The 24,114-nt window shown below is 39.4% G+C and overlaps 1 protein-coding gene across 4 annotated transcripts in view; it reads left to right on the top strand.

The window, feature by feature from the left end:
- DRAM1 (DNA damage regulated autophagy modulator 1) overlaps positions 1-8,629 on the top strand; it is a 36,511-nt gene extending 27,882 nt beyond the window's left edge. For 2 of the 4 annotated variants that reach the window (XM_038387307.2, XM_043519252.1), the window contains exons 5-7: positions 3,144-3,202; positions 5,759-5,851; positions 7,100-8,629. In XM_038387307.2, coding sequence (XP_038243235.1) covers positions 3,144-3,202; positions 5,759-5,851; positions 7,100-7,144 — 197 coding nt within the window. In that variant the 3' untranslated portion in view covers positions 7,145-8,629. Of the gene's footprint in view, positions 1-3,143; positions 3,916-5,758; positions 5,852-7,099 lie in introns of all 4 variants that reach the window. The other 2 variants (XR_006282857.1, XM_038387309.2) reach the window with 2 other exon arrangements.
- Positions 8,630-24,114: the final 15,485 nt, after the last annotated feature.

Below are 24,114 nucleotides of genomic sequence, written 5' to 3' on the forward strand. Positions count from 1 at the left end.
TTGGCCCTCTGACTGAAGAGGCAAGCAGCCATCCTTCTAGCCTGTACCGTCTCCTCCTGGATAAAATATCTAGCCATCTTTGTAGTGTTAGCTAGAGGAACTAAATACTGAAATGCATAAGTTCCTATTACATAGGCACTTTCTGTCTCAATTTCCTCATTGAGTTGTCCAACTCTGTGACTCCAAGAAATCAGCAGGCAACCTCCCTCTGCTACTGTCCTGGACCTCCCTTGCTTTTTCAGGGTCTTACTCCCAGTCTGTTTCCCTGGAGTCCTCAGCTTCTGTTTAGACCTTTCTTCAGAGCCTGCCACAGTTACCCACCTTACTCCCTCTGGTTCCCTTTTGCCAAACAGTTCTCTGCCCTTTATGAGGCCCACATGTTTCAGGCTGTCACCTGCCCCCAATCAATCCTGCCCCCTCTGGCTAGGATACAGTTAATTAGCATACAGAGGTGTGATTGAACAGGGTTGGCTAGCCTCAGGCCTTCTGACCCTGAAATAGGCAGACCACCTTGCCATCAGAGTATGTGCAATAATTTACTCCTGGAGGAATTTGTGCCAAAAAATTAAAAATTCTGAGCACAATACTTTAAAATTCTGCACATTTTATTTGTCAAAATAACACTACCTAATCACACCAGTTTCAATTAGTTTGGTAATTTATTTCAAAATACCTGTTAGCAAATATATCTGTAACAGTGCAGAGACACACAACAAATTCTTCCAGGACTAGAGAGTTAAAGAACTCCCTATGACAACCCAGTTCCTGTTTCTCTTCCTCCTCCCAGGGCCTAGCTGGGAGGGCTAGACACCCACAACCCCTCTATCCCAAGAGCCCAGCTGCAGGAGCCCCCCAGTCCAGATATCCCCCAGAGCCCAGCCATGCCCCCCTTGCCCAGATACTCAAACGCCACCACACCAAAGCCCAGCCATGGGCCCCCGCGCAGCCCAGACACCCGCCCCCCACTACCCTCGGAGCCCATAGAGAGAAATAGCCTGATGCTGGGTCACAGGCTGCACACCACTGTCTCCTTCCTTCAAGGCATGTGAGGAACTGCAGCTTCTGGGGTTCCCTTCCCCACCCCCTGGCAGCGTCTTCTATGTGCTAGCTGGGCTCTGCTGGGTCCAGCGGCTCCCAGTAGCAGCCAGCAGCATTGCAGACAATTTCTATGGAGGAAAGGAAATTCTGTGAGCACAACATTAATTTCTGCAAAATTCTGCATTGCCCAGAGGCACAGAATTCCCCGAGGAGTAGCAACAGCATGCAGTAATTGAAGTTATACAAATGTTTCAGAAGGTAGACTATGACCTAAGGTGCTCACATTCACAGCTTCTCCAGCTCACAGTGATGAATATTGTTAACTCAACACAGGAATATAATGGTTGTTGTCAAGTATAGTTCTTAAATTTGCAGCTTCTCTCACTCATGGTGGTGAATGTTCATAATGCAACTCATGACTGACCCACATCACTATGCTGGATAATACCAAGTATATTTATGTACTTGTCTTCTTGCTTCAACCTGTTTCTTTCAACTGTTTTATATTTTAAAAATTTGTAATAGCTTTGTGTATGTGAAGAGGTCAGAAATACTAGTTTGTAAATCTGGTAAGAAATTCTGCTCTGGGAAAACGGAAGTTTATTTTATTATGCTGCCTGGCCATGTAAAATGGAAACTAAAAACAGACCAAAATGACAAATATTTACTTTTTCATAATCTCTATAATTGCTGACTGTCTTGTGATTCTGCTGGGCTTGTGATACCTGTAGTGTTAGTGAGAAAAGGAACTCTGCTGTGAAGTTCCTGTTGAAAAAGAACGTTTTTCTTGTATATAAAATATATATTTTATACGGATAAAACAAATTAAATTTTACATAAAGAAAAGTTATGATCACTTGTGCACCAAGTACTGTATTGGTGCATTCAATCTAATTGACAGTACAGTGTTCTTGTATAAACTTGTTACTATGAGCTGCTAGATATGAGTCACAGCAACCAAGCCTCTGGAAGAGAAATCACCTCTGTTGATCATTGTTTTAATCCTTCCGGTTCAGATGAGTAAACTAATGAACAGGACTACTACTCTTTGACAGGTTTCAGAGTGGTAGCCATGTTAGTCTGTATCAGCAAAAACAATTAGGAGTCCTTGTGGCACCTTAGAGACTAACAAATTTATTTGGGCATAAGCTTTCGTGGGCTAAAACACACTTCTTCAGAGGCATGGAGTGAAAAATACAGTAAGCAGTATATATATTACAGCACATGAAAAGATGGGAGTTGCCTTACCAAGTGGGGGGTCAGTGCTAATGAGGCCAATTCAATTAAGGTGGAAGTGGCCTATTCTCAATAGTGACAAGTTAACTCCTTCTTGTCAACTGTTGAGAATAGGCCACTTCCACCTTAATTGAATTGGCCTCATTAGCACTGAGTGAATCCATTAAACTTCAGGCTAGAAAATGTTTGGGGGGATTTTTTTTTTCATTACAGTGCTAACACCACCCTCATCATAGGACTAGGTTCCCTCTTGTCACATATAGCCCTAGAAACCAAAAGTTGATCAAAGGTTGGTCATGAGGATCCTACTCTACCCCTTCATTTTGGCACCCACAATTTCCCTTTTATACTGAACTAAATAGCCTCAGTAGTCATGCTTTGGCTGGGAGACTTGGTGAACTTCCTTCTTAGAGGCTAAGCAGAGTGTCACTCCACAGATTGGAGACCTGCACCAAACCCCACTGAAGTCAATGAGAATCATTCTATTGACTCCAGTGGACTTTGGATTGGGCCGTAAATGACAAGCAGTGTTCACACAAATGATTACACATCTTAGCCACACAGCCAGGGTCTACTCTTGGTTTCTTCTCCTGTCCATAAAAATGTCTCATCTCACCTTCCTCCTTTGCAAAGACTCCTAATCTTATTTATTCAAACTGTCTTTTGTGTTGATCACTATAAGACCCTTTGTGGGAATATACTATGTTTGCTTAACTTTTTAATATTCTGTTTTTATACTGCAGTGTAACTTGTTGTTTGATGTCTTCAGTCTTAGAGAATGGGGACAGGGGATACATTATATATAGAAATATTTTCATTATTATTCATTAAGCAATTTTTATGATTTCCTTTACATTATTTTTTCCCAGTGATTGCATGTGCGTCATTAATTTCCATAACAAAAATTGACTGGATTCCAGGTGAAAAGGTAAACCCTTAGTAGGTAACCAATTTAATCCTGCAGTCTATTAGCTTGGGTATGTGATGCTATGTACTTTTAGGCACATGTAAGGACAAAAGCACAAGGAATTTAAATAGTGTATGCCAATAAACAAGCTGTCAAACTTCTTGCATTTCCCTATTTAGGGAAAAAACAGTTAACAGCTGGACTTCCTAAAATTAGTGATTGGGAAACCTCAAAAGAGTTAGATTTTCATTTTAAGTAAGCGCCCAAAGTTCCAGACAATCTGATTATGCAAAATTGAATGAGAAATCTTGTGATAAAACCTCCCTTGAAGTGAGTTGTTCAGCACTTTTACTTCCTTATGCAACCACATCCTCAAAAAATGAAATTAATAAAATAATCAATCTGATCTTCAGCCCTCAGGAATATCTTGGTTTGAATTATGGATGATGGTTTAGCTCTGGTCTTTATTTTACTGTACTTTTTCAGCATCTCTAATTAAATCGTTGTCACTGATTTAAGCATTTAGGGTCAGATCCAAAGCCTGTCGAGTCAATAGCAGTCTTTCCATTAACTTAAATGGCCTGTGGATCAGGATCTTAGAGTACTTGTGGAGATGACCGGGAAGGATCTCAAAGTTGGATTTGTGGACAAGCTATACCACAGGAGGGAGTACTTTCTCCACAAATGAAGTAAAAGAATGCAGTGCCTGCATCTTGTTACTAAAGTTTATAAGGGTAAGCAGAGCAACATGCTTAGACAAAACAGTGGAGAAGCAGCCGAGAAGATGAATCTTCACAAGTTAGATATTTTTAATAATGTCAGGCTCCTGTGTTTGTTGTGTTCTGGGATGGGGTCCTTTTATTGAAACATTTGGCATATTTCAGAAAAAAACCCTTTCATTCTATTTGTTCCCCATTACAAGAGAGCTTCTAGCACACCTCTTTTACAAAACACTCTGGGTGCAGGCACAGTACATGTGATAAGGATGGCCATCTCTAAAATGTCATGCTTTTGCTTGAGGCCTAGCTCTATTGACTTCTGTGGCTTTGAATGAATGCCTTGAATTTGGGCCATTGTCTCCCTCATATTTAATAGGAATAATTATGGCCAAAGTGAACTTATTTTTATATCCTTCTACTGAGGGTTTTTTCCCTACAGTTTATTAACTTTATTATGCAACATATTATTTAATGGTAGAGTATGCAAAGTCTGTAGCAGGAGTGGCCAAACTTACTGACTTTCCGAGCCATATATGATAATCTTCAGATGTTTGAGCGCCAGGCATGCCTGGTTCAGCTTGTGGCTTCAGCCCTGCAGAATACACCTGCTGAGGCTCGGGGCTTCAGCCCTGTGGGGCATGCCTGCCAGGACTTGGGGCTTCAGTCCCAGTCCTGCAGAAGCCCCGAGTTTGGCAGGCGTCTCCTGTGAGGCTGAAGCCCGAAGATCCACCTCCCTGCAGGGCAGAAGACCTGAGCTCCCCACTCTGGTAGATAGAGAATGCGGGGGGTTGGGGTGGGGGGCAAAAAGGGGGCTCTGAGAGCTGCACTTTAACTGTAAAAGAGCCGCATGCAGCTCGCAAGCCACGGTTTGGCCACTCCTGGTGTATAGAATATTTAGTACTCTGTGAAAGCTTAAACCTGTATTAGCTTTCAGGAAACAAAGCACGGGGCAGATCTTCTGAGAATCAGTCTGGATCAGATATTTGCTGAAATATAGGTGTTTGGGAATGGTGAAGGAAAAGAAAATTTTTTTTTCTTTGCTAATTTTTAAATTTTGTTTTTTAAATAAATAGATATTGTTCTAACTGGAAATGGAGTGACTTTATTATATATAAAGTTCACTTCTCTTCATGAAGATGAAATAACTTAAAATGTCTGGAAACCTATAATTTATTGCACAGTTTATATTAAATGCCAATTAAATGTGTTTATTTTTACTGGCTGTGTGTTACATATGAAGTCACTAGTTTTGTTATGCTTTTCACTATTTCATAATGGTACAAGTGATGTATATATGCAATATATAGACTATTGGATACGTTTCCATTCTTCATTCTTACAGTACTTTTAAAGGAGCTAATCCTGCAAATTTCTGAGAGTCCTCAACTCCTGCTGAAGTTGACTGGTGTCATGGGTTCTCAGCACCTTACAGGAAGCATTCAGCACCCTAGTCTAAGTAATTAATAAACATCCTAGAATAAAAACATTTGAGCATTGAATGCAGGAGTTTGTTTTTGGTGCAGATGACATCCTCAGAGTTTTCACACAGAACTAGTTACATGCCTCAAATAGACAAATGAGAGTAGAAGGGACGTTTTACCCAAGCAGCTGCTGTTCATACATTCCACATCTTTCCAAGGTGGATATCACACTAAATGTTTTTCTCTACCCAAACCTAAAGGAAAGAGCAATTCCAAAAACATAAGCAAGACCAGCCATTTACAGGTTTGAATTTCTCTATATGTACATTAATGAGAATTTCTATTTTTGTTTGATTTGCCATTTCTGTCTACCATTCCATGTTAATTTTGTTTTAGTGTTTTACATGGAAGTGTGTTTTGTTTCTCATTTCCATCAGGATTATATTTACCATTTTGTGAGTGCAATCTGCGAATGGACAGTGGCCTTTAGTTTTATCATCTTCTTCTTAACCTTCATTAGAGATTTTCAGGTTGGTATTTATGAGCCTAAGCAGTAGTTTAAAAGGACTATCAATGATATAGTGATAGGTACTATAGAAATTAATAATTTTTAACCTGAGCTAGAAAGGTTAAAGGTATTCACACATACAGATTTTATAACACACAGAGCTTATTTCTGGTCTTCCACCAGGAACATTTTTACTTTAATTATATAATCCATTCAAAATCCAGTGCTGGTGCCAGATCCTGAGCCCACTTAGATAAACTGATAACTTTACTCATGTGCTTGTGTGTTTGCAGGATCAGACCCTGTAAATAGTAAGGTGCACGTGTATAACATGGCACCAAAATAAGTGAAGTAACTCACTTTGACTTGGGTTTTATTTATTTTTTAAAATATTCTTTGTTTTTAAGAGGGATTTTATGTAAAAATTCACTTCATTTCAATCAGACTTCCCCTTTTTTTAAAAGTTGTTCACTTTGATTTATACTGTCCAATAATTTGTGGAAGGATGTATTTGTCATTCATTTTCCCTTTAACATAATACTTTTACAAATATTGAAGTGAAAACCAGTCTAGTGTGGAGAGATTGCACCTTGATAGAACTGAGCTGATTGTTTAATACTCAGCCTTTTGCATACTTATTGCCATACCACCAGCTGTATATCTGTTCTCTGAAAATAGCATATGTGCATAATGCATTCCTAGACACAGCACACTACTTGCTCTCTCTGCCACCAGCAGGACTCTCATATCATGGCCAGACAATGGAATGGTCAAATAAACACAGGGCTGGGTAATACATTTTGAGTTGTGTGCAAGTTTCAAATTACATACAACTCAAAATGTTACGGCATTAAAGATTTAACCAAACATGTAAGCACACGGTTTTATTAAAATAAACAAACAGAAAATGCAGACATCTTATCCTAATTTACATCCTACAATAGAATATGAACAAAATATGAAAACTGTCAGATTTAGGCACTCAGAGAAAGGTAAGTCTTTCAGCACTGCACACAGTTCACACACTGCAGTTTCAGACTCCAATCTGACACTTCTTAACCAGCACAGACAGAAAACCAACCTGTATATTACAATTCAAACACCAAACTCGAAACAAAAATCTTTTCCCTTCCAAAATTCCAAACACTCTCATAATGTTCTACCTTTTGCTAAAACATCCTAATGCAGTCGCTGTGGTCCCTAGTATTGCACAGCACAATACTATGTCATTAATTTATGTTAAAGTGATCTTATTTTATTTTTCCTATAGGGAGTTACCTTAAAGATATCAACAGAAATGCATGAAGACTTCTGAAAATAGAGAAATTATATTTTTATCAATGAACATTGTAGGGTTTTTTTTAATAAAAGAAAATGTTGCAGTGAAACGAGGGATTTCAATGCTGATATGACATGAAGCCACTGCATCAACTCTGCAATCTGCAAAAAGCCTATCCAAGGACACCTTTTTAATACTAACATTTCTAAATGTATTTTTCTCCTGAATGGGCTCTCTTTACTCTGCATCCTTGCAATATTTTATAATTTTTAATACTGTTTGATAATTTAAAAAAAAGATACCTAAGGTAACCTGTAAAAGCACTTTCAAAGTCTGTCACAATGTAAAACAGAGGCTCCTCAACTTTTCACTTTAGAGAAATGGTTTTTCCATTAATAGTAGTCTGATTAATGGCAGTAGTCTTAAACTAAAAAGGAAAATACGGTTTTCATATTATTTGCAAAGTGTCAAGAAAGTGAACAAAATTAAATGTTTAATTTTAATTAGCATGTTAGATTGTGCTTTTCTCCCACATTTTGAATATTTTTTTGTCAAGGTCTATATCCTGTTAAGTTGCAAAACACTGAGTGGGAGGAAGATGATGTTGTGAGCAGACATGGGTAACTTTGTTCCAAGGCCTACAGTTTTATGGTTTACTGGATTTCAGCACTTATACTGTCAAGCTAATGGGTACATTATAAATATCCTAGATGGAAGCCTGGACTGTTAATATTGCTTGAAAAATGTTTTCTGCTCATCAGTTTCTTCTTCCCTGTAGAAGGCTAAAAGCTTATTTTAATGGAGGCTATGGGGTAGCTTAAAGCTGAAGAATGTAATGGGAAGGAAAGGGATAATAAAATATTACTTTCCAGAAACAGTCAGAGGGAAATTGGATGGTTTGAGATCTTAATGCTGTTTGACTAGCATGGGCAAAGGTCTTCCAGCATACCTTTCTAACCAATGACAGCAGAAGGCAAGCCTACCCTAGCGTCATCAAAAAGGGAACTGAAGAGAGAGGAGGGGAGCCACTTATAGTTATATAAAGGAACTGAATATCATTACTAGAGGGCATCTAAGATTGGGATAGGCCATGGGATATGCTGCTAAATATTTTTTACTATAAATCTTTTTATACCTTGTTTTTTAAAGAAACTATTACTGCATTTGAAGAGTCTGGGATAGAAGTTTGCTATAATAATTGAAGAGTCTGCCATATTACAACTTACCAGGACCTAGCATTTGCTAGTATCTGGAGGCAGAAATATTCTTCATGCACTACAGAGAAAAGACAAAATTTCATTAACTCCATACAGGGTACTAACCACTGAGCTGTCAGGCTAGTTCAGCAAAAATTGTACTTTCCAGGGCATATCACAATCATTTGCAGAAATACTAGTGATTGTCATTAGGGGTTAATTTTATATTAAATATCATGTACATTATCAGTAAAGAGTGATGTCTAAGACTTGCCAGCTGCTAATGCACCCTTTGATATGTATATTAAACTTAAAGCCAAATTCAGCTGAGTCTCCATTTTTTATTAACTTGGACAAAAAAACCTACAAGGTTTCCTTTTAAGATTCCCCACAGCCAAAATAGTAAAAAGAAAAGGAGGACTTGTGGCACCTTAGACGAACAAATTTATTTGAGCATAAGCTTTCGTGAGCTACAGCTCACTTCATTGGATACATCCGATGAAGTGAGCTGTAGCTCACGAAAGCTTATGCTCAAATAAATTTGTTAGTCTCTAAGGTGCCACAAGTCCTCCTTTTCTTTTTGCAAATACAGCCTAACATGGCTGCTACTCTGAAACCCGCCACAATGGTGAGACTTTTTTCTGCTTGACAGCACTGGTGGCTTTGCTATCTGTAGCGTTCTGTTTGCCTTGAATTTGAAAGTGTAACCATGACACCTCCTGTTGATAACCTAATCCAGACAATAAATGCAAGAGATATGCCTGGCTGATTAAAGAATGTGTATCCTATGGGGAAAGAAGACACAATGTTATATAGCATTTATTTTGATACCTCACAAGGATGTAGGACTCACAATAACTTCAAGGAAAGGGGAACTTCAAAAAAAGGAAAAACAGGATTTAGAACCCTGGGAAAAGTTAGGAAATTTGCATTCAGAGGCTCAGTATGAAGCACAATGAAGAATATTTCATTAGCATGACAGAAGCAATGTTAGCCACATGTGGGGTGCTTATCCTGTATTTTCAGTCATAGAATCTTGGCACCAAACACACGCCAAGCCAAGATACGGAACCATAAGGAGGAAACACCACTTGTATGATTAAATGGCAATGCACACAAGTTTATTCTGGCCAAATAACAGAAATCCAGCACAACTAATAAATTAAACCAAAAATATGGTAAATTAAAGAAGAAGAAAACTGAACAGCAGCTAGCAAAAGACACATTCCCCGTCTCCCTGATAGTCCACTCTGCCAGCCCATTTTTATATCTGAGCCAGAATTTCCCCCTTGCTTAAGGAACTGCATCCAACAAGAAGAGTGCTGCATATGTAACGCCAACAGACCCTGGTCCTCAGCGGGCAGGATCAAACGGGGAGCGGGGGGGGGGCAGGGATAGCTCAGTGGTTTGAGCATTGGCCTGCTAAACCCAGGGTTGTGAGTTGAATCCTTGAGGGGGCCATTTAGGGATCTGACGCAAAAATTGGGGATTGGTCCTGCTTTGAGCAGGGGGTTGGACTAGATGATCTCCTGAGGTCCCTTCCTGATATTCTATGAGTCGATGACCTCTGGAGCTTAGTGCATGAGCTAAAAGCCAGCTGGCTGTTAGCTAAGGCTGTAGAGCAGACTCATTTTATCTCTTTAAATGGTCTCCATGCCACTAGATGGGGGACACCACCACACCCAGAAGGTAGGGGGGGTTACACGTACTCAGTCCTCTGCACAGACCCAGGCAACATATTCCATTGATATGTGTCCCCCACCCCTTGATATGCTTGATGGCACACCCTACTGGTTGCATCACTTCTGTATCTGATAACTATTGCAAAGTTTCACTTTGTATAACAAAATAATTATTCCCAATAAAATAAGATTTACACTTGGGACTTTCACTAGATTCTTTAGCATGATGGACTGGATATAGTTTCAGCTGACAATATGCAGTTCTTATACAGCGTAAGACAGAGACATAAAGGCATGAAATGTAGGAACTGAAATCCTTTAAGTGAAAGAGTCTTGCCCTGGAACAACTAACACACAGTACCCTCCAACACCGTTTTGGACGGTATTTGGTGTCTCAACTCTGAGACTGACTAGCTGGGTGTTAAGTCCACTGAAACGGTGGTAAAAATACATTCCATTTTCAATGGCCCTTCTTAATCAACAAAGCAATTTCATTTCAAAGGATCTCTTTGGAAAGTATTCCTAATCAAGCAGGTAATTAACACAGGGCTTGATTGTAAGTTTACAATCTGCCCTATCTGAGGGACAAACCAAAGCGGTGACAACACAAGGGCAAACCAAAAAGGGAAACTGACTGAGTCACAATTCCTGCCTTGTTTTTCCCTTTGCTCCAGGGAAAGTAATCTACTGCAGATTTATACCAATGAATTATACTGCGCAGCTGTGCTGCCCACCTGTGTGGGATGGAGGGGAAAGTAGCAACCCCCGAAAGGCTGTTCCCTTCTACACCCCTGTACAGGAGAGCAAAGGGGAACTTGCACCCTGTCATGAAGACAGGCCACAAAGCTGCCAATAAAGTAAGACAAGGTGGATGAGGTAATAGCTTGTGAAAGCTCAAAAGCTGGCCTCTTTCACCAACAGAAACAGCTACAACAACACTGCAAACAACCTAATAAGTAAAACAGACACTTGATACACACCATAACAATCTTATATGCTTTCTGACATGCATCAGTGTTAAGGGGACATTTGATTAAATTGAAAGGAGACCAACTGAAATCTGATAAAAGGAAATACTGGGGACCAGCAGGAAGCTGAACTAAGATGGCTGCCTGAAGCCTACGCTATTCAGGAATAGTGAAGTAATCTGCCTCCATTGACTTCTTAAACCTACTAAATACTCCAAGAAAGCAAAGCACATGGTAGCAGAGAATGGACCCTCCAAAAATCCCAAAGTTTTAAAAATCTATCTCACTAAGAAGGGTGTTTCAGGCTCACACTGGAGAGGTCCTTTTGATTCTAAGTGAAAACATGGCAGCCAAAACAGGAAGGAATGACAAGGCTAAAGAAAATTAACTAGCCACCAAAATGAACCTCAGGGAATTGATCTCTGCACTTAAAACCATGATGTCCATGAGTATAGCAGTAAAGATGAGAGTTACTGATATAGAGGATCAAGTAACTGTGCTACAACCTGGCCTAGGAGAAACAAGGGAGAGAGACAGATGCAGAGCTGCACGGGACCACCGCTGGAGCAGAGAAAGAGTGATGCGGCTTAAATTAGATGAAATAGAAACTAGACCAAGTAGAAACAACATTAGAATTAAGGGGTTGCCTGAAAATGCTGAAGAAGGAAATCCAGTCTTGTATGTAAAAACTCTGATAGCAGCGTTGCTAAATCTGAACTGTGTGGTAAAGGTGAAAGTGGCCAGAGCACATACGGCACTATTCTCTCTAATTGGGCTTCATAACAGACTCGAAGATCTGATTATCAGAAGATTGATTTAATTTTGAAAGAAGCTAGAGGTTATCTAGATCTTATATTCAAATACCTTAAGCTACAATTTTTCCAAGAGCTTTCTACTTTAACTTAAAAAAAGAAGAGAGATGAGAAAATTACAGCTGCCCTCAGGAAAGCAGATATCCACTACAGATGGGGATTCCCATTTAAGCTCCCATTCAGCTTCCAAATAAGTATTATACAGTAAGAGACTTAAAACAAGGGAAAACTACACTCCAGTTATTTGGGATAGAAATCCAAATCTCAGACACACAAGCAGATACTCTAAAGGTAGAAACTAATGATAAACTGCTAGAAAAAATCATGGCTGATGGTGAAACCCAGGAAAAGGAGAGCAGGAAAAGAAAAGACAGAACATATTGGCAACAGTAGAGTGAAGCTAAACAAGGAGGGTCAGATATCTGAGGATTAACTTGAAAATTAACCAGAATAGACTTCTTGAAAGTCATCAAAAAACAATAATTAGGGATAACTATTGGCGAAATTGCTTTGAAAGAGGAGATTGTATACATATAGATGGACGTATCCAGTCATTAGAAAGTATTGGGATGTGATTTGTAGCCAAATATTACAAACTGTTGGTTATGTATTACCAAATGATCCACTGATAGTAGTCCTGGGGCTCCCCTAATGGAAATGCTCACACTCAAAGAAATGAAAAGTTAATCTCTTATTTGCTAGTAGCTGCTAGACACTGATAGCTGCTCACTGGCAAAAGAAAAATAGTCCAAAACTAAAGGAATAGTTCTAGAAAATAGGGGAGACTGTTTTTATAGAAAAAAATCAATGCATCAATTATATATGCAGCAAAATAGAGGCAAAATAAATACTTAGATGATGTTTGGTTATGATTTATTCAGTACTCAAAGTACATTCATCTTAAAAAAATAAGCACCACCTGTCCAATATTTTTGAATATTAACATGTTATAGATATGCCAATTTGATGACTATGAGTAGAGTCAGTAGTTTCACTCTATTTAATAAAATTAACCACAAACAACATGTCCTGGATGGTAGAAAAAGGATCCCTCTGTAATATGACAGCACCTAATTAAATAGAGAGATTTGATTATTATATTACTGCAAAATATTTGTCTAACCAAAAAGACCAACAACTTACTGTTATGATGATTGTTTTGTTTTTAATATTTACATGGCAGTGTTTTGTAAACCTGTTAAAACTTCCTAATTAGTTATACAAAGGAGATACTTTTTCATGCAATGCAAAATTGTGGGAATTCAGTGCCACAGGATGTCATCGAGGACAAGAACTTAGCAAGAATTATAGATGGTATAGGCATTTATATGGATAACAAGTGTAGAGATTTATAAAAAGGTTAATACAAAAAGATTGGGAGATATGCATGCTTCATGCATCAGGTAAATCTCGAATTACTAGGGTTTAGAGCATGGCTTTCAAAAGAGGCAGATTATCCCATATCTGCCAAATATAGGGTTTCTTTCACCTTCCCCTGAAGCAGCTGGTACTTGCAACTGTCAAAGACAGAATCCTGGACAATACCTACATTAAAACAATCTCTTCCAAGATGCTGTTGATTCCACAAAGAAATTGAAATATACCTAAGCAGGTAAAGAGGGCCATATGACAATAAATACATAAGTGAAAAAGAAAGCTAAATAAACAAAAAAATGCAAAAAGTAATAAAAACAGCCGCACAAAAAACCCAGGCAAAGGGGAGAACTGGAAAGTTTACAGAATGAAGCTTTGCGAGTGTAAAGAAAGAAAGATGGACAAACATACAACATCCTTTCTCTTAGTTTTCTTGCTCTCTTTTTTTTAATAGGAGGCAGAAGAGATCAATGAAGGGGCTGGTATGCTGTCTGAGGCTATGTCTACATTACAGATGTCAGCCAGCATAGCTATGTTGGTCGGGATGTGGAGATGTGATCCAGTCCCATATAGGTGTGGTGGCAAAAGCCCCTACTATAGATGAAGTTATACTGGCAAAGTTGTGCTTTTACCAATACAGCTTGTTTAACTGGCCAGGCAGTGGGGGGGGGGGGGGGAGAGTGGGGCTGGAATAAACCATACCAGTGAAAATGTAGTTTTGCCAGTATAAGACATGTGCACACCAGGAGCGCTTTGCTGGTATTCCTATACTGATAGAGTGCAGCCTAAGAAGTAACAAATATGAAATTCACCCTTATGCAGGAAGACACAAAGTTTATGCACCACTTAGGGTTACATGGCACATAGACCTTCTGCATTCTGAATTTCACCCCAAGAAGTCTTTTGCCTCCTCCTTCCAAAGTCAAGGACGGAGTCCAGTTAGCCCTGGTAGTCTCAATCTCTAGTAACTCTAATTTCTGTATCAGCTACTGTGATGTGATCCTGAGAGGATTTTTTCTAGATTCTTTGAGCAATGTATTTCCTTTCATAGAATTGTAGGCACTTCCTTAGGCACTCAGCAGCAAAGGATTCTTTGACCTTTTCTGCACTTTGCAACTCTGATAAAGAAAGTTCTAACAAAATATTTAAAAGCTCATTTCAATAGCAAAAGAAACTGCTGATACAAACTATATTTAAAAAGAGGACTCAGGGATGATCTGGAAAATACACACGCACAAACTTGACCTCGTGAGCCTGATCTTCAGTTGGTGGAATTACGTGCAGTTCCACTGAAGCCAGTGCTGAGAATCTGGTCCTGAAAGTGGGTAGGACATTGGAAACACTGATCACAGAACAAGAAAGAGAATTTAATCAGCATCAGTGGAGAGAAGTAACAAAAGGAAATCCATGTCCGCGACTCTAATGCATCTTTTGGAGAAAAATGAGTAAGAATTAATAATGATGACGCTACAGTGGACATAATTTACCTAGACCTCAAAAACATTTGATATGGTACCACATAAAAATCTACTGTTGGCTCAGTGCTATGGGACATGGGAGCAGCTAAATAATATCTGCTGAGGAGACCAGAAACAAGGGTTCTAATACATAGAAAAGCTTACATAGATCTGTAATCTACTTGAACTGTAAACTCTTCTGAGCAGGGACCATTTTTTTGGTCTGTGTTTGTACAGCGCCTAGCACAATGAGGTCCTGTAGGAGGGAATTTGCAAAAACTCACCATTGGTTTAACTCTAAATGGAAGACTTAACATTGACCTCAATGGAAGAAGATTTAAGCCAATGCTGAGCACTCTTGCAAGTCCCACTCACAACGTTAAGCGGCAACCCATATAAATTTCACTCCTGTCAGTGTTAGCACTATTAAGTAGCCACCTATAGAACTGCAGGCATGTTTCCTTTGTGTATTCGCTATACAATCTCTTATAGTTATTCTCTGATCTGTGCTTCCAAATATATTACTGACTGTAAAGGGTGTATAATTTATTTATTAATTTATTTTACTTTTGAAAGTATCAACACTCATAAGAACGGCCATACTGGGTCAGACCAAAGGTCCATCAAGCTCAGTATCCTGTCCTCTGACAATGGCCAATGGCAAGTGCCCCAAAGGGAATGAACAGACAGGTTATCATCAAGTGATCCATGGCCCGTCACCCTCCCAGCTTCTGGCAAACTCCTTTAGCAAATTATCCTTATTAGGCTTCATGGAAGAAACGTGTTTTAAGAACAGATATGAAAGAGAAGAGGACCAGAGGCTGTACTAAACAAGTCTCTTGCCCATTCACCACGTTCAGTTACATATTGTACTTTAACTTTCTGAATGGGAGGCAGCAGGTACATTTAGTACAGTGGAGTTCTTGGATTGGTGAACTGAAACAGTTGCCTGGAAAGCTTGGGAATCTTTGAATCACTTAGTTAACACTAGTATTTAGTGATATTATTCTGTAAAAAGATTAAGTTATAAAATAGGTAATATACAGAACAGACCACTAAAGGCAGCAAAAGTAGTTGAAGAGTAAATTGTAATAAAAATGAGGTGACCAAATAACAAAAAGAAACATTCTGTTGAGTTTCAGAGTAGCAGCGTGTTAGTCTGTATTCGCAATAAATTTGTTAGTCTCTAAGGTGCCACAAGTACTCCTTTTCATTCTGTTGAGTACAACTGCTACTTGAACACAGCCCAGCCTAGCTGTAATATGTGGCTTTCTTCGCCTATATCATTTCCCATGTCTCTCTGCTTCTGTTAGCTTGTAAACTCTACAGGGCAGGATCTTTCACAAGGTGTGCACACTTAGTATGAGAAGGCCTTTGCTGCTAGGTGTTATTAAATTAACTATGATGTACGTTTTCTAAGGAATGGAAGAGGTAGAGGTCTATCTGTAAAGTTCAATCAAAATTTGGAAGTAGTGCTGGAATGTGCAAAGGTCCCTTCTACTTTTTAGTGGGGAATATGGTCAATTCCTACAACATTTAGGGTTGATATATTTATGTTTTCAAAAAATACACAATAGATGGCACCAATAGACCACGTCCTCATTGTGCATTTCCCACACTCAAGAAGAATAAATTATTAGCTGTCCTTGTAACCTGAATACTTTTGTAGGTAGTTTCCATTTCAATTTAATGGACACTGGGCCAGTTAGTTTCCTTTCCTATACCTCTAGAGAAAAAAAGTCAGGACTGTATTAGTTTTCATCGTGTCGCTTTACTTTAAATTGCTTTATTTTCCCTTTTCTGTTTTAATCTGAGTTTGTGCACTTTACAATTGCAAAGACTGGTTTTATAATGACATTAATATTTAAATTGATTTCCATTATCTGCAACAGAGAAGCTGCTTGCCATATGATAGTTTTACCAGTAGCAAAAACATGCACCTAATGTTGCAATTCAACTTGCAATCCAATTTGCATTACGAACCACCTGCTCTTGGGGAATTTTCCATGCTTAGTCTCCCCACCAAGGTGAATTTTGTTTAATAGTTTGAACAAAATCTTTTCAGCATTTTCAAATTAGGCATCTGAGAATAACACATTTTTTTGTATTTAAAAACACTCCAACTTGTTTTTACAAGTATGTAGGAGCATGCCCTTGTATCTAGAGTGCCTCCCTGTGTCCAGGCATCGTGCTGCAGGGGTCATTCAGTTTCACTCTCCCTTCATTCCTTCCAGCATCATGGTAGTCTATCATCTTACATGACCTAGTTCTTGGCTAAGACCCTGCTCAGTCTATCCTCTTTCTTAGTTAACAGAAAAATCTAAAAATATGGAACTCAAAGTCCAATAGTTTCAGGTATAGTCATTTACAGTCATATATAGTAATCATATCTAATTAATTTTTTCTTCTTGCCTTTTTTTTTTAAACAAGGAAGTTAAATAGGGGAAACTTACAGCAATATTTTATGGTTTAAAATTTGAACATAAAAAGAGCAAGAAATGCAAGTTATATTCAGCAAAATTAACTCTACCACATTGCACATGAGGCCGCATGGCCTTTCAGACTGAGCATGGGTACTAGGAGCTTGGCATGCATGACTCACTGTGTGGTTTGGACAAATTGTGTTGGACAAAATTTCCAAATGTCCATTAATTTTGGATGCTAAATTTGGGGCATTAATAGGCAGATATTCAGAGATGCTCAGCATCCAAGACTGTTACTGACTTTGATTGGGAATCATGGATACTGTTGTGTATTGAGTGGATGCTTCTGAAAATTTTGGCCTTAACCCTCTTTGGGTCTTGGTTTCCAATCTGTGAAATGGTGTTGTAAGGATTAATTGGTGAATTTACACATAGTGCTTTAACAAGGCAAAAAGCTAAGTACAAATATCATTATTACTACAGCGTATATCCAATAGAGTGGGAACTTCCTACAGTGAAATGCATGTACTACTTCTCCCCGCACCAGCCCAAAGTTCATTGTAAGTGAAGTGAACTATCAAAAGAGGTCTGCCCAGTGAAACATCTCTCCTCTTCATTCTGGAAGTGGTGGCAGGCAACTCTCTCTAGCCCTAAATTTGTAGGGGACTTTAGCAGCTGGCAGATCTTGCTGCAAGATTGTATCTTCACTTCCACTTACAGAACATCAAACATTTGAATTAAGCTTGATGAATTTCATAATATTTTCAAATAAATTACCAGACATATTTTCCCCACCATCATTCATCCAGTTCTCCTCCCAGTAGAGGGGAGCTGTAGGAACACCACCAACTTTGCTCCCTGAAGCCAGCAGAAGCAGCAAACCAATACTAGGAGCCGGGATTTCCCCTGACTTCTCGACTCACTCAATAGTGGCAATTTCCCTTCTGAACTTGTAGCAACCAGGCAAAGTACTAACAAGCTTCAACAAGACTTTATTTTCAAAGTGGAAACCTCTTTACCAAGATGCTGCCGCACCCTCTGTAGTTCTCTCCCAGTCTCTGAACTCCTCCCACCTCCTTCCTGTCCTTTCAAACTCCGAACAGCCAGTGCTCCCAATTCTAATAATTACAAGCAACATCTAAAGACCACATTCCCTCCTCTCTTAAGAAACTCTCTCAATTAAAATAAATATTATTGTTCTAACCACAGGAACAAATATGAAACAAGACACTATACTGTTGGCAGAAATATTACATTGAAAACACTGTAGATACTACATAACATAGTCTCTAGTCCAGAAAGGTGGTCATCTGGTCTCACAGGCTGTCTCTCAAGCCCCAGTTCCAGTGCAATGTCTTGTTGTGTTGATACTACGGTGAAGTCATCCAGTGCAGACTGGGTGTTGGCATAATCTCCTGTTGGTGCATAGGCAGCTGCAAGATAAGAAGCATTCCATACCCACCCATCAGAAAGTCGATAGGTGTAAGGTGCCTTCTTCTCTATGATTTTAAGAGGAGCTGTGAATTTATGGTCCCCTTTGCATAAAATGCCAGGTTTTCGTATTCTAACGAAGGAACCACACTCAAACTTTGGTTCCTTAGCACCCCGTCGCTTGTCTGTGAAAGCCTTAGACTTTGCTGGGTTCTGTTCAATTGTTTTTCTCACATCATCCTCATTTGGGGCATCAGGTTGTACCTTTAACAATCCAGCAATGTTCAGTTTAGTATTCATCTATTTCCCAAGCAGTAACTCTGTGGGTGATCTTTGCATTGTGACATCTCCTGTAGCCCGGTATGCTTGAGAGAAATCAGTAGTGAAGGGTATCCACAATCGCCCTTCCAGTTTAGCCATTTGCAAACTCTTTCAAACTTCTGTTAAACTGTTCAATTTCCCCATTGGTTTGAGGGTAATATAGGGATGACCTTCTGTGTAAAATATTCCTCTGTGCTAGAAAAATTTCAAACTCCAGGGAAGTAAATTGACTACCATTATCTAAAACCAGTTCTTTGGGGTTACCTTCCCTGCTAAAAACTGAAGAGAGGACCTTAATTACTGTAGCAGAAGAGATTTGTGATGTAAACGCTTCCTCAGGCCATTTACTGAAATAGTCTATTAAAGTGATGGCATAATGGCAGTCAATTGGAGCAGTATCAAAGAGTCCTACAATGTCAATCACCACTTTTTCCCATGCAGATTCAGGAAGAGGAATAGGCTGTAATGGAGGGGTACATGTCACTGCTGTCTTATCATGCATTTGGCAAGTGAGACAGGATTTTATGAGTGCTTCAGTTTGAGAGTCCATCCCTAGACACCAATACAGATCCCGTAGTCGTTGTTTGGTTCGGACAATTCCTTGATGAGTATTGTGTGCCAGTTGTATGAATTTTGACTGTAATTCTTCTGGCACAAGGAACGGTGTGTACCTCATAGCACACAGCTATCAAACAAAGAAAGTTCATCCCGAACTCTAAAATAAGGCAGCAAAACTGGGTCAAGGTTTTTAGGGTGACTGGGACATCTCTTTGTCAGAAATTCCCATAGTTTTTGTTGAATTGGACACGCTGAACAAGCAGCTTGAAATTGTTCTCTTGTAACTGCAGTGAGAGTGCTTGTAATAAGCGGATCTACTACATCCTCATCCTCTGGTAGACCATCTGGTGAAGGCAAAGGCAGGCGAGAAAGGCAGTCAGCGAGCACATTTTGGTTTCCAGGCTTATATTCCAGTTCTTCATTGAAAGAGAGTATCTTGCAGACCATCAAGCAATACGGTATGCTGCTCTTCCCAGTCCTTTCATGGTGAGCAATGTCATCAAAGGGCTGTGGTCCGTGCGCAACTTGAACATGCGGCCCCACAGGTAAGTTCTCCATTTTTCAGTAGCCCAGACACAAGCAAGTGCTTCTTTTTCGACGGTAGAAAATTTTCTCTCAGCATTACTTAGTGTCCTTGAAGAAAATGCAACAGTCCTCTCTGTGTTGTCCTCATGGTGTTGTGTGAGAACAGCCCCAAGTCCATAATCAGAAGCATCAGTAGTTACAACTGTGGGCAATACAGGACTGAATAGTGCAAGTACTGGACTATGTACAATCAAGTCTTTCACCATTTCAAAACTAGCTTGTGCATCTATTGTCCACACTAAGGCTGAACTTCTCCATAGTAATTCCCATAACTGTTCAATGACAGAAGCATAACTGGGAATGAATTTTGCATACCAGGAGGTAAGACCCAAGAAGGAATGCAAGAAGGAATTTGTAATTTTGCAAACCTGTTGGAGGAGGAGCATTTGAAATTGCCAGGATATGATCTGGATCAGGTTTTAGTCCAGCCTGTGAAATTGTATACCCCAGAAAGGAGAGTTCAGTTTGTCTAAATTTGCATTTGGTCCTATTGAGCTGGAGGCCTGCTGTGCTGATGCAGTTTAGTACTGACTGCAGGTTATTGTCATGCTCCTCAGAAGTATTTCCAAACATGATATCATCCAGATAGCACTGAACTCCACGTTGATTCTTCAGAATCAATGACATTTTTTGAAAGGCACTTGGGGCAGATTTGAGACCGTATGGAACACGTTTAAAACGAATAGTCCCTCATGTGTAATAAATGCTGTGAGGTCTCTGCTATCTTCATGCAACATAACCTGGTGGTATGCGCTCTGCAAATCAAGAGTAGAAAACATCTTTGCTCCATGGAGTTCTGCAAATACTTCTTCTATTTGAGGAAGAGGATGGCTGTCAATCACAATAGCTTTATTTGGCTCCCTTAAGTCCACACAAAGGCGAATGCCTCCACCCTTCTTCTGCGTCACTACTATAGGTGAAACCCATTCCGAGGAGTCGATCTCTTCAATAATGTCCTTTTGAACAAGTTTTCTAACTTCTTCTGAAACAGCTTCCTGACTGAAAATGGTAAGTGCCATAACGTCTGTTGTACAGGCATCACATTATTCCACATTTTAACTTTATGCAGAAACCCACAAGCACAGCTGAGTTTCTCCTCAACCTGGTGTTGGGTCCCAGCTGAAATTGGTGTGTGTACCGCAAGAGTGCTTTGCTGAGGAAGATCAATTCGTCCATTAACTATTCTGAGATTTAAAAAAGCCAATAAATCTCTGCCAAAGATAGGAGTGCCCTTGTGGACAATGTAGAACTCTGAAGTTACACAGCTATCACCAAAAGTAACTATTACTGGCAGGCAGTCATGTACTGGAATACGGTTTTTCAAATAGCACACCAAGCGAAGTTTGGGTTCAGTAAGAGGCACATCTTTAAAGTAATGCAGATAGATGGAATCAGGTAGTATAGATACTGCTGAGCCAGTGTCCAACATTAGCTGAATAGAGTATGGCTTGCCTGAGGGTATGGTGGAAAGGTTTACAGTGCACTTTATCTGTTCTGGAATATGTGCAGTAGTGATTTTGTCCACACTCAGCACAGTAACATCTGGTATTGTAACTGCATACACCTGTTGATTGAACTGGCTACAGCGACATACTTTAGCAAAATGTACAATCTTTTTGCAATGATTGCACTGAGCTACTTTTGCTGGACATCCTGTGTAGCTTGCAAGGTGTTGTGGGGATCTACAGTGTAAGTATGCTTTTACTGTATTTTGAATTTGTTGATTCGGTGGTTTTTCATTAGTTTTCCTCTTGCAATTGTGTGTCTGCAGTGATAGTGAACTTTTCTGCAAAGGAGTCACAGCCTGGACTGTGCCTCCTGTACCCCATGCTCATTATTTTGGCTTCAGCTGTAGCTGACTCAATCTGAGTAGCAATGGTTATTGCTTTTTCTAGTGTAAGTTGTGGTTCTAGAAGTAAGCGTTCTCTTACATGAAGCATGGTTGTTTTCTCAATGAGCTGGTCTCTAATCATCTCATCTGCCATATTCCCAAAGTCACAACTTACAATCAGACTTCTCAGGCAAGCAATATACTGCATAATAGTTTCCCCTGGTTTTTGCTCATGCTGGCGAAATCTGTAGCGATTAGCTACTACATTCACTTTTGGCACAAAAAATATTCTTTAATGTAGTGAGTGCAGTCTCATATTTATCATCTGCAAGGGGAAAAGTGTAAAATATATGCTGCCCTTCTGCTCCAAGGCAGTGGTTTAGCAGAGCACGCTTTCTTACTTCAGAAATCTCTGTATGCTGATTGTAAGCAGATAAGTCTCAAGCATATGGATCCAGGTAGTAAAAACAATTGTAGGCTCCCCTGGGCTTTGCAGAAAGGGTGCAGGTGGGTTCAGAGGCAGAAGATACATCCTCATTGCTAAAATGTTGTAGCAACCAGGCAAGATACTAACAAGCTTCAACAGGACTTTATTTTCAAAGTGGAAACCTCTTTACCAAGCTACTGCTGCACCCTCTGTAGCTGTCTCCCAGCCTCTCAACTCCTCCCCCATCCTTCTTGTTTCCTGTCCTTTCAGACTCCCAACAGCCAGTGCTCCCAAATTCTAATAATTACAAGCAACATCTAAACACCACAGAATTCAGGCAGAGGAGTGAGGGAGGTGATAATCCTCTTTGGAGTCCAACACTTAATGGATGATCTTGCACCAATGAAGTCAATAGGAGTTTCTCCACAGATATCAATAGGAACCTGAACAGGGCCTCAAAACACTGTTCAGTTACCTTTACTCAATAGCCTCTCAGCACCATTAATAATCAAATATAATATTTTGGCATTCTCTTTTAATTTTTATTCCTGTCAACATATTATTCCAGAATGCAATCTGTGTGTGCCAGAATTATCCACAATAGCAAAAACCTCAAACCTGTACTTCTCTTCCTCAGAATTAGGAAGTGGAACATTTGTTTGTTAAAACCCCAAGGAAGGACAGTGTTGTCAAAAACTTTGACTAATAATGTTTTACCTTCCAAATACCAGGCCAGATTCATCCCTGGAGTAACTCCACTGACATCAATAGAGCTAAGTAATTCCATTGATGTCAATGGAATTACTCCCAGGGTGAATTTATCCCATTCAGAAAGTACAAGAGGAGCTACTGAGGTGTGCAACGTCATTGCTTGCCTGTGTTTTTAGAGGCAGAATTCAAATGATTTTTGTAGAAAGACCACCAGTGTATAGTAAGTATTCTGATGCTAATATCAATTAAGGAGAAATGGAACTTTATTCTACTGATGAAGGTTTTCTCATGTAAATGGGTGAATTTTAGCCTGAGCAAACTAAAATTCAGCTCACAAGCCCTGTATGTGGATATAAACTTTATTTTTTAATGTAATTGTTTTGCTTACCAAATGTACACATTCACAAATTAGGAAAAATCCCTGCTTTCCTAGAAATGCATTGGAGTCAATGGAATTCCACCAGACACAAATCTGGCTCAGAGGGATTAATAATGGTAAATATACATTATGGTTTTGTAAGTAGGGTAAAAAAGATGGTGAAGGAAGGTCAAGCTCAAGCCTCTGTAGTTGTACTTTTGATTATGAAACTGTGCTTTCCTCCCTGAAGACATGAAAATGGACTGTCCTCTTAAAAGCTGAAGTGTATAAACACATGGCATCAGAACAATGCCACAGATTCAAGAAATAGGATTTCTATTGGGTCTCTAACTTAGTTTGCATCTCGGCATAAAATGTATATGTGTAAAGACTGTCATAAGGTGGTAAGATCAGAGAGACACCCAAGTAGCTGCAGGAGAAGTTTTGAAACAGCTGGAGAAGTGAGAGCCAGAATTCAGAAAACTTTCGTTCTCTTGTGAATACACAAGCTTTCCTTGGCATTTGCTCTTTTTGGTTTGGGGGATAAACAGATGGCACCATTTCTAAGTCCTCCTTTTGTCTACTGTCGTCATTCTGTGTTACATAATGTTCAGTTCACACAGATTGCATTGGCAAAGTAAACTCTTATAGCATGTTAGTATTAGTATGTGGTTTTTATTCTCCTGTTCCAGAGTCATCTTTCATTATGACAGTCAGCAAATTAGTCTTATTTTCCTCCATTTTGTAGTCTTCTTATTCCAGTGCCTGGGAGATTTAAATCAATTCAGGTATTTTAAATCACAGGCACTCTCAGACCTGACTGCCTCCCAAAAACAACAATGAATTGAGATCCTCTCTACAGCCAGAAGCAC

Source organism: Dermochelys coriacea, chromosome 1 (assembly GCF_009764565.3).
Source record: "Dermochelys coriacea isolate rDerCor1 chromosome 1, rDerCor1.pri.v4, whole genome shotgun sequence".
Taxonomy (NCBI): Eukaryota; Metazoa; Chordata; order Testudines; family Dermochelyidae; genus Dermochelys; species Dermochelys coriacea.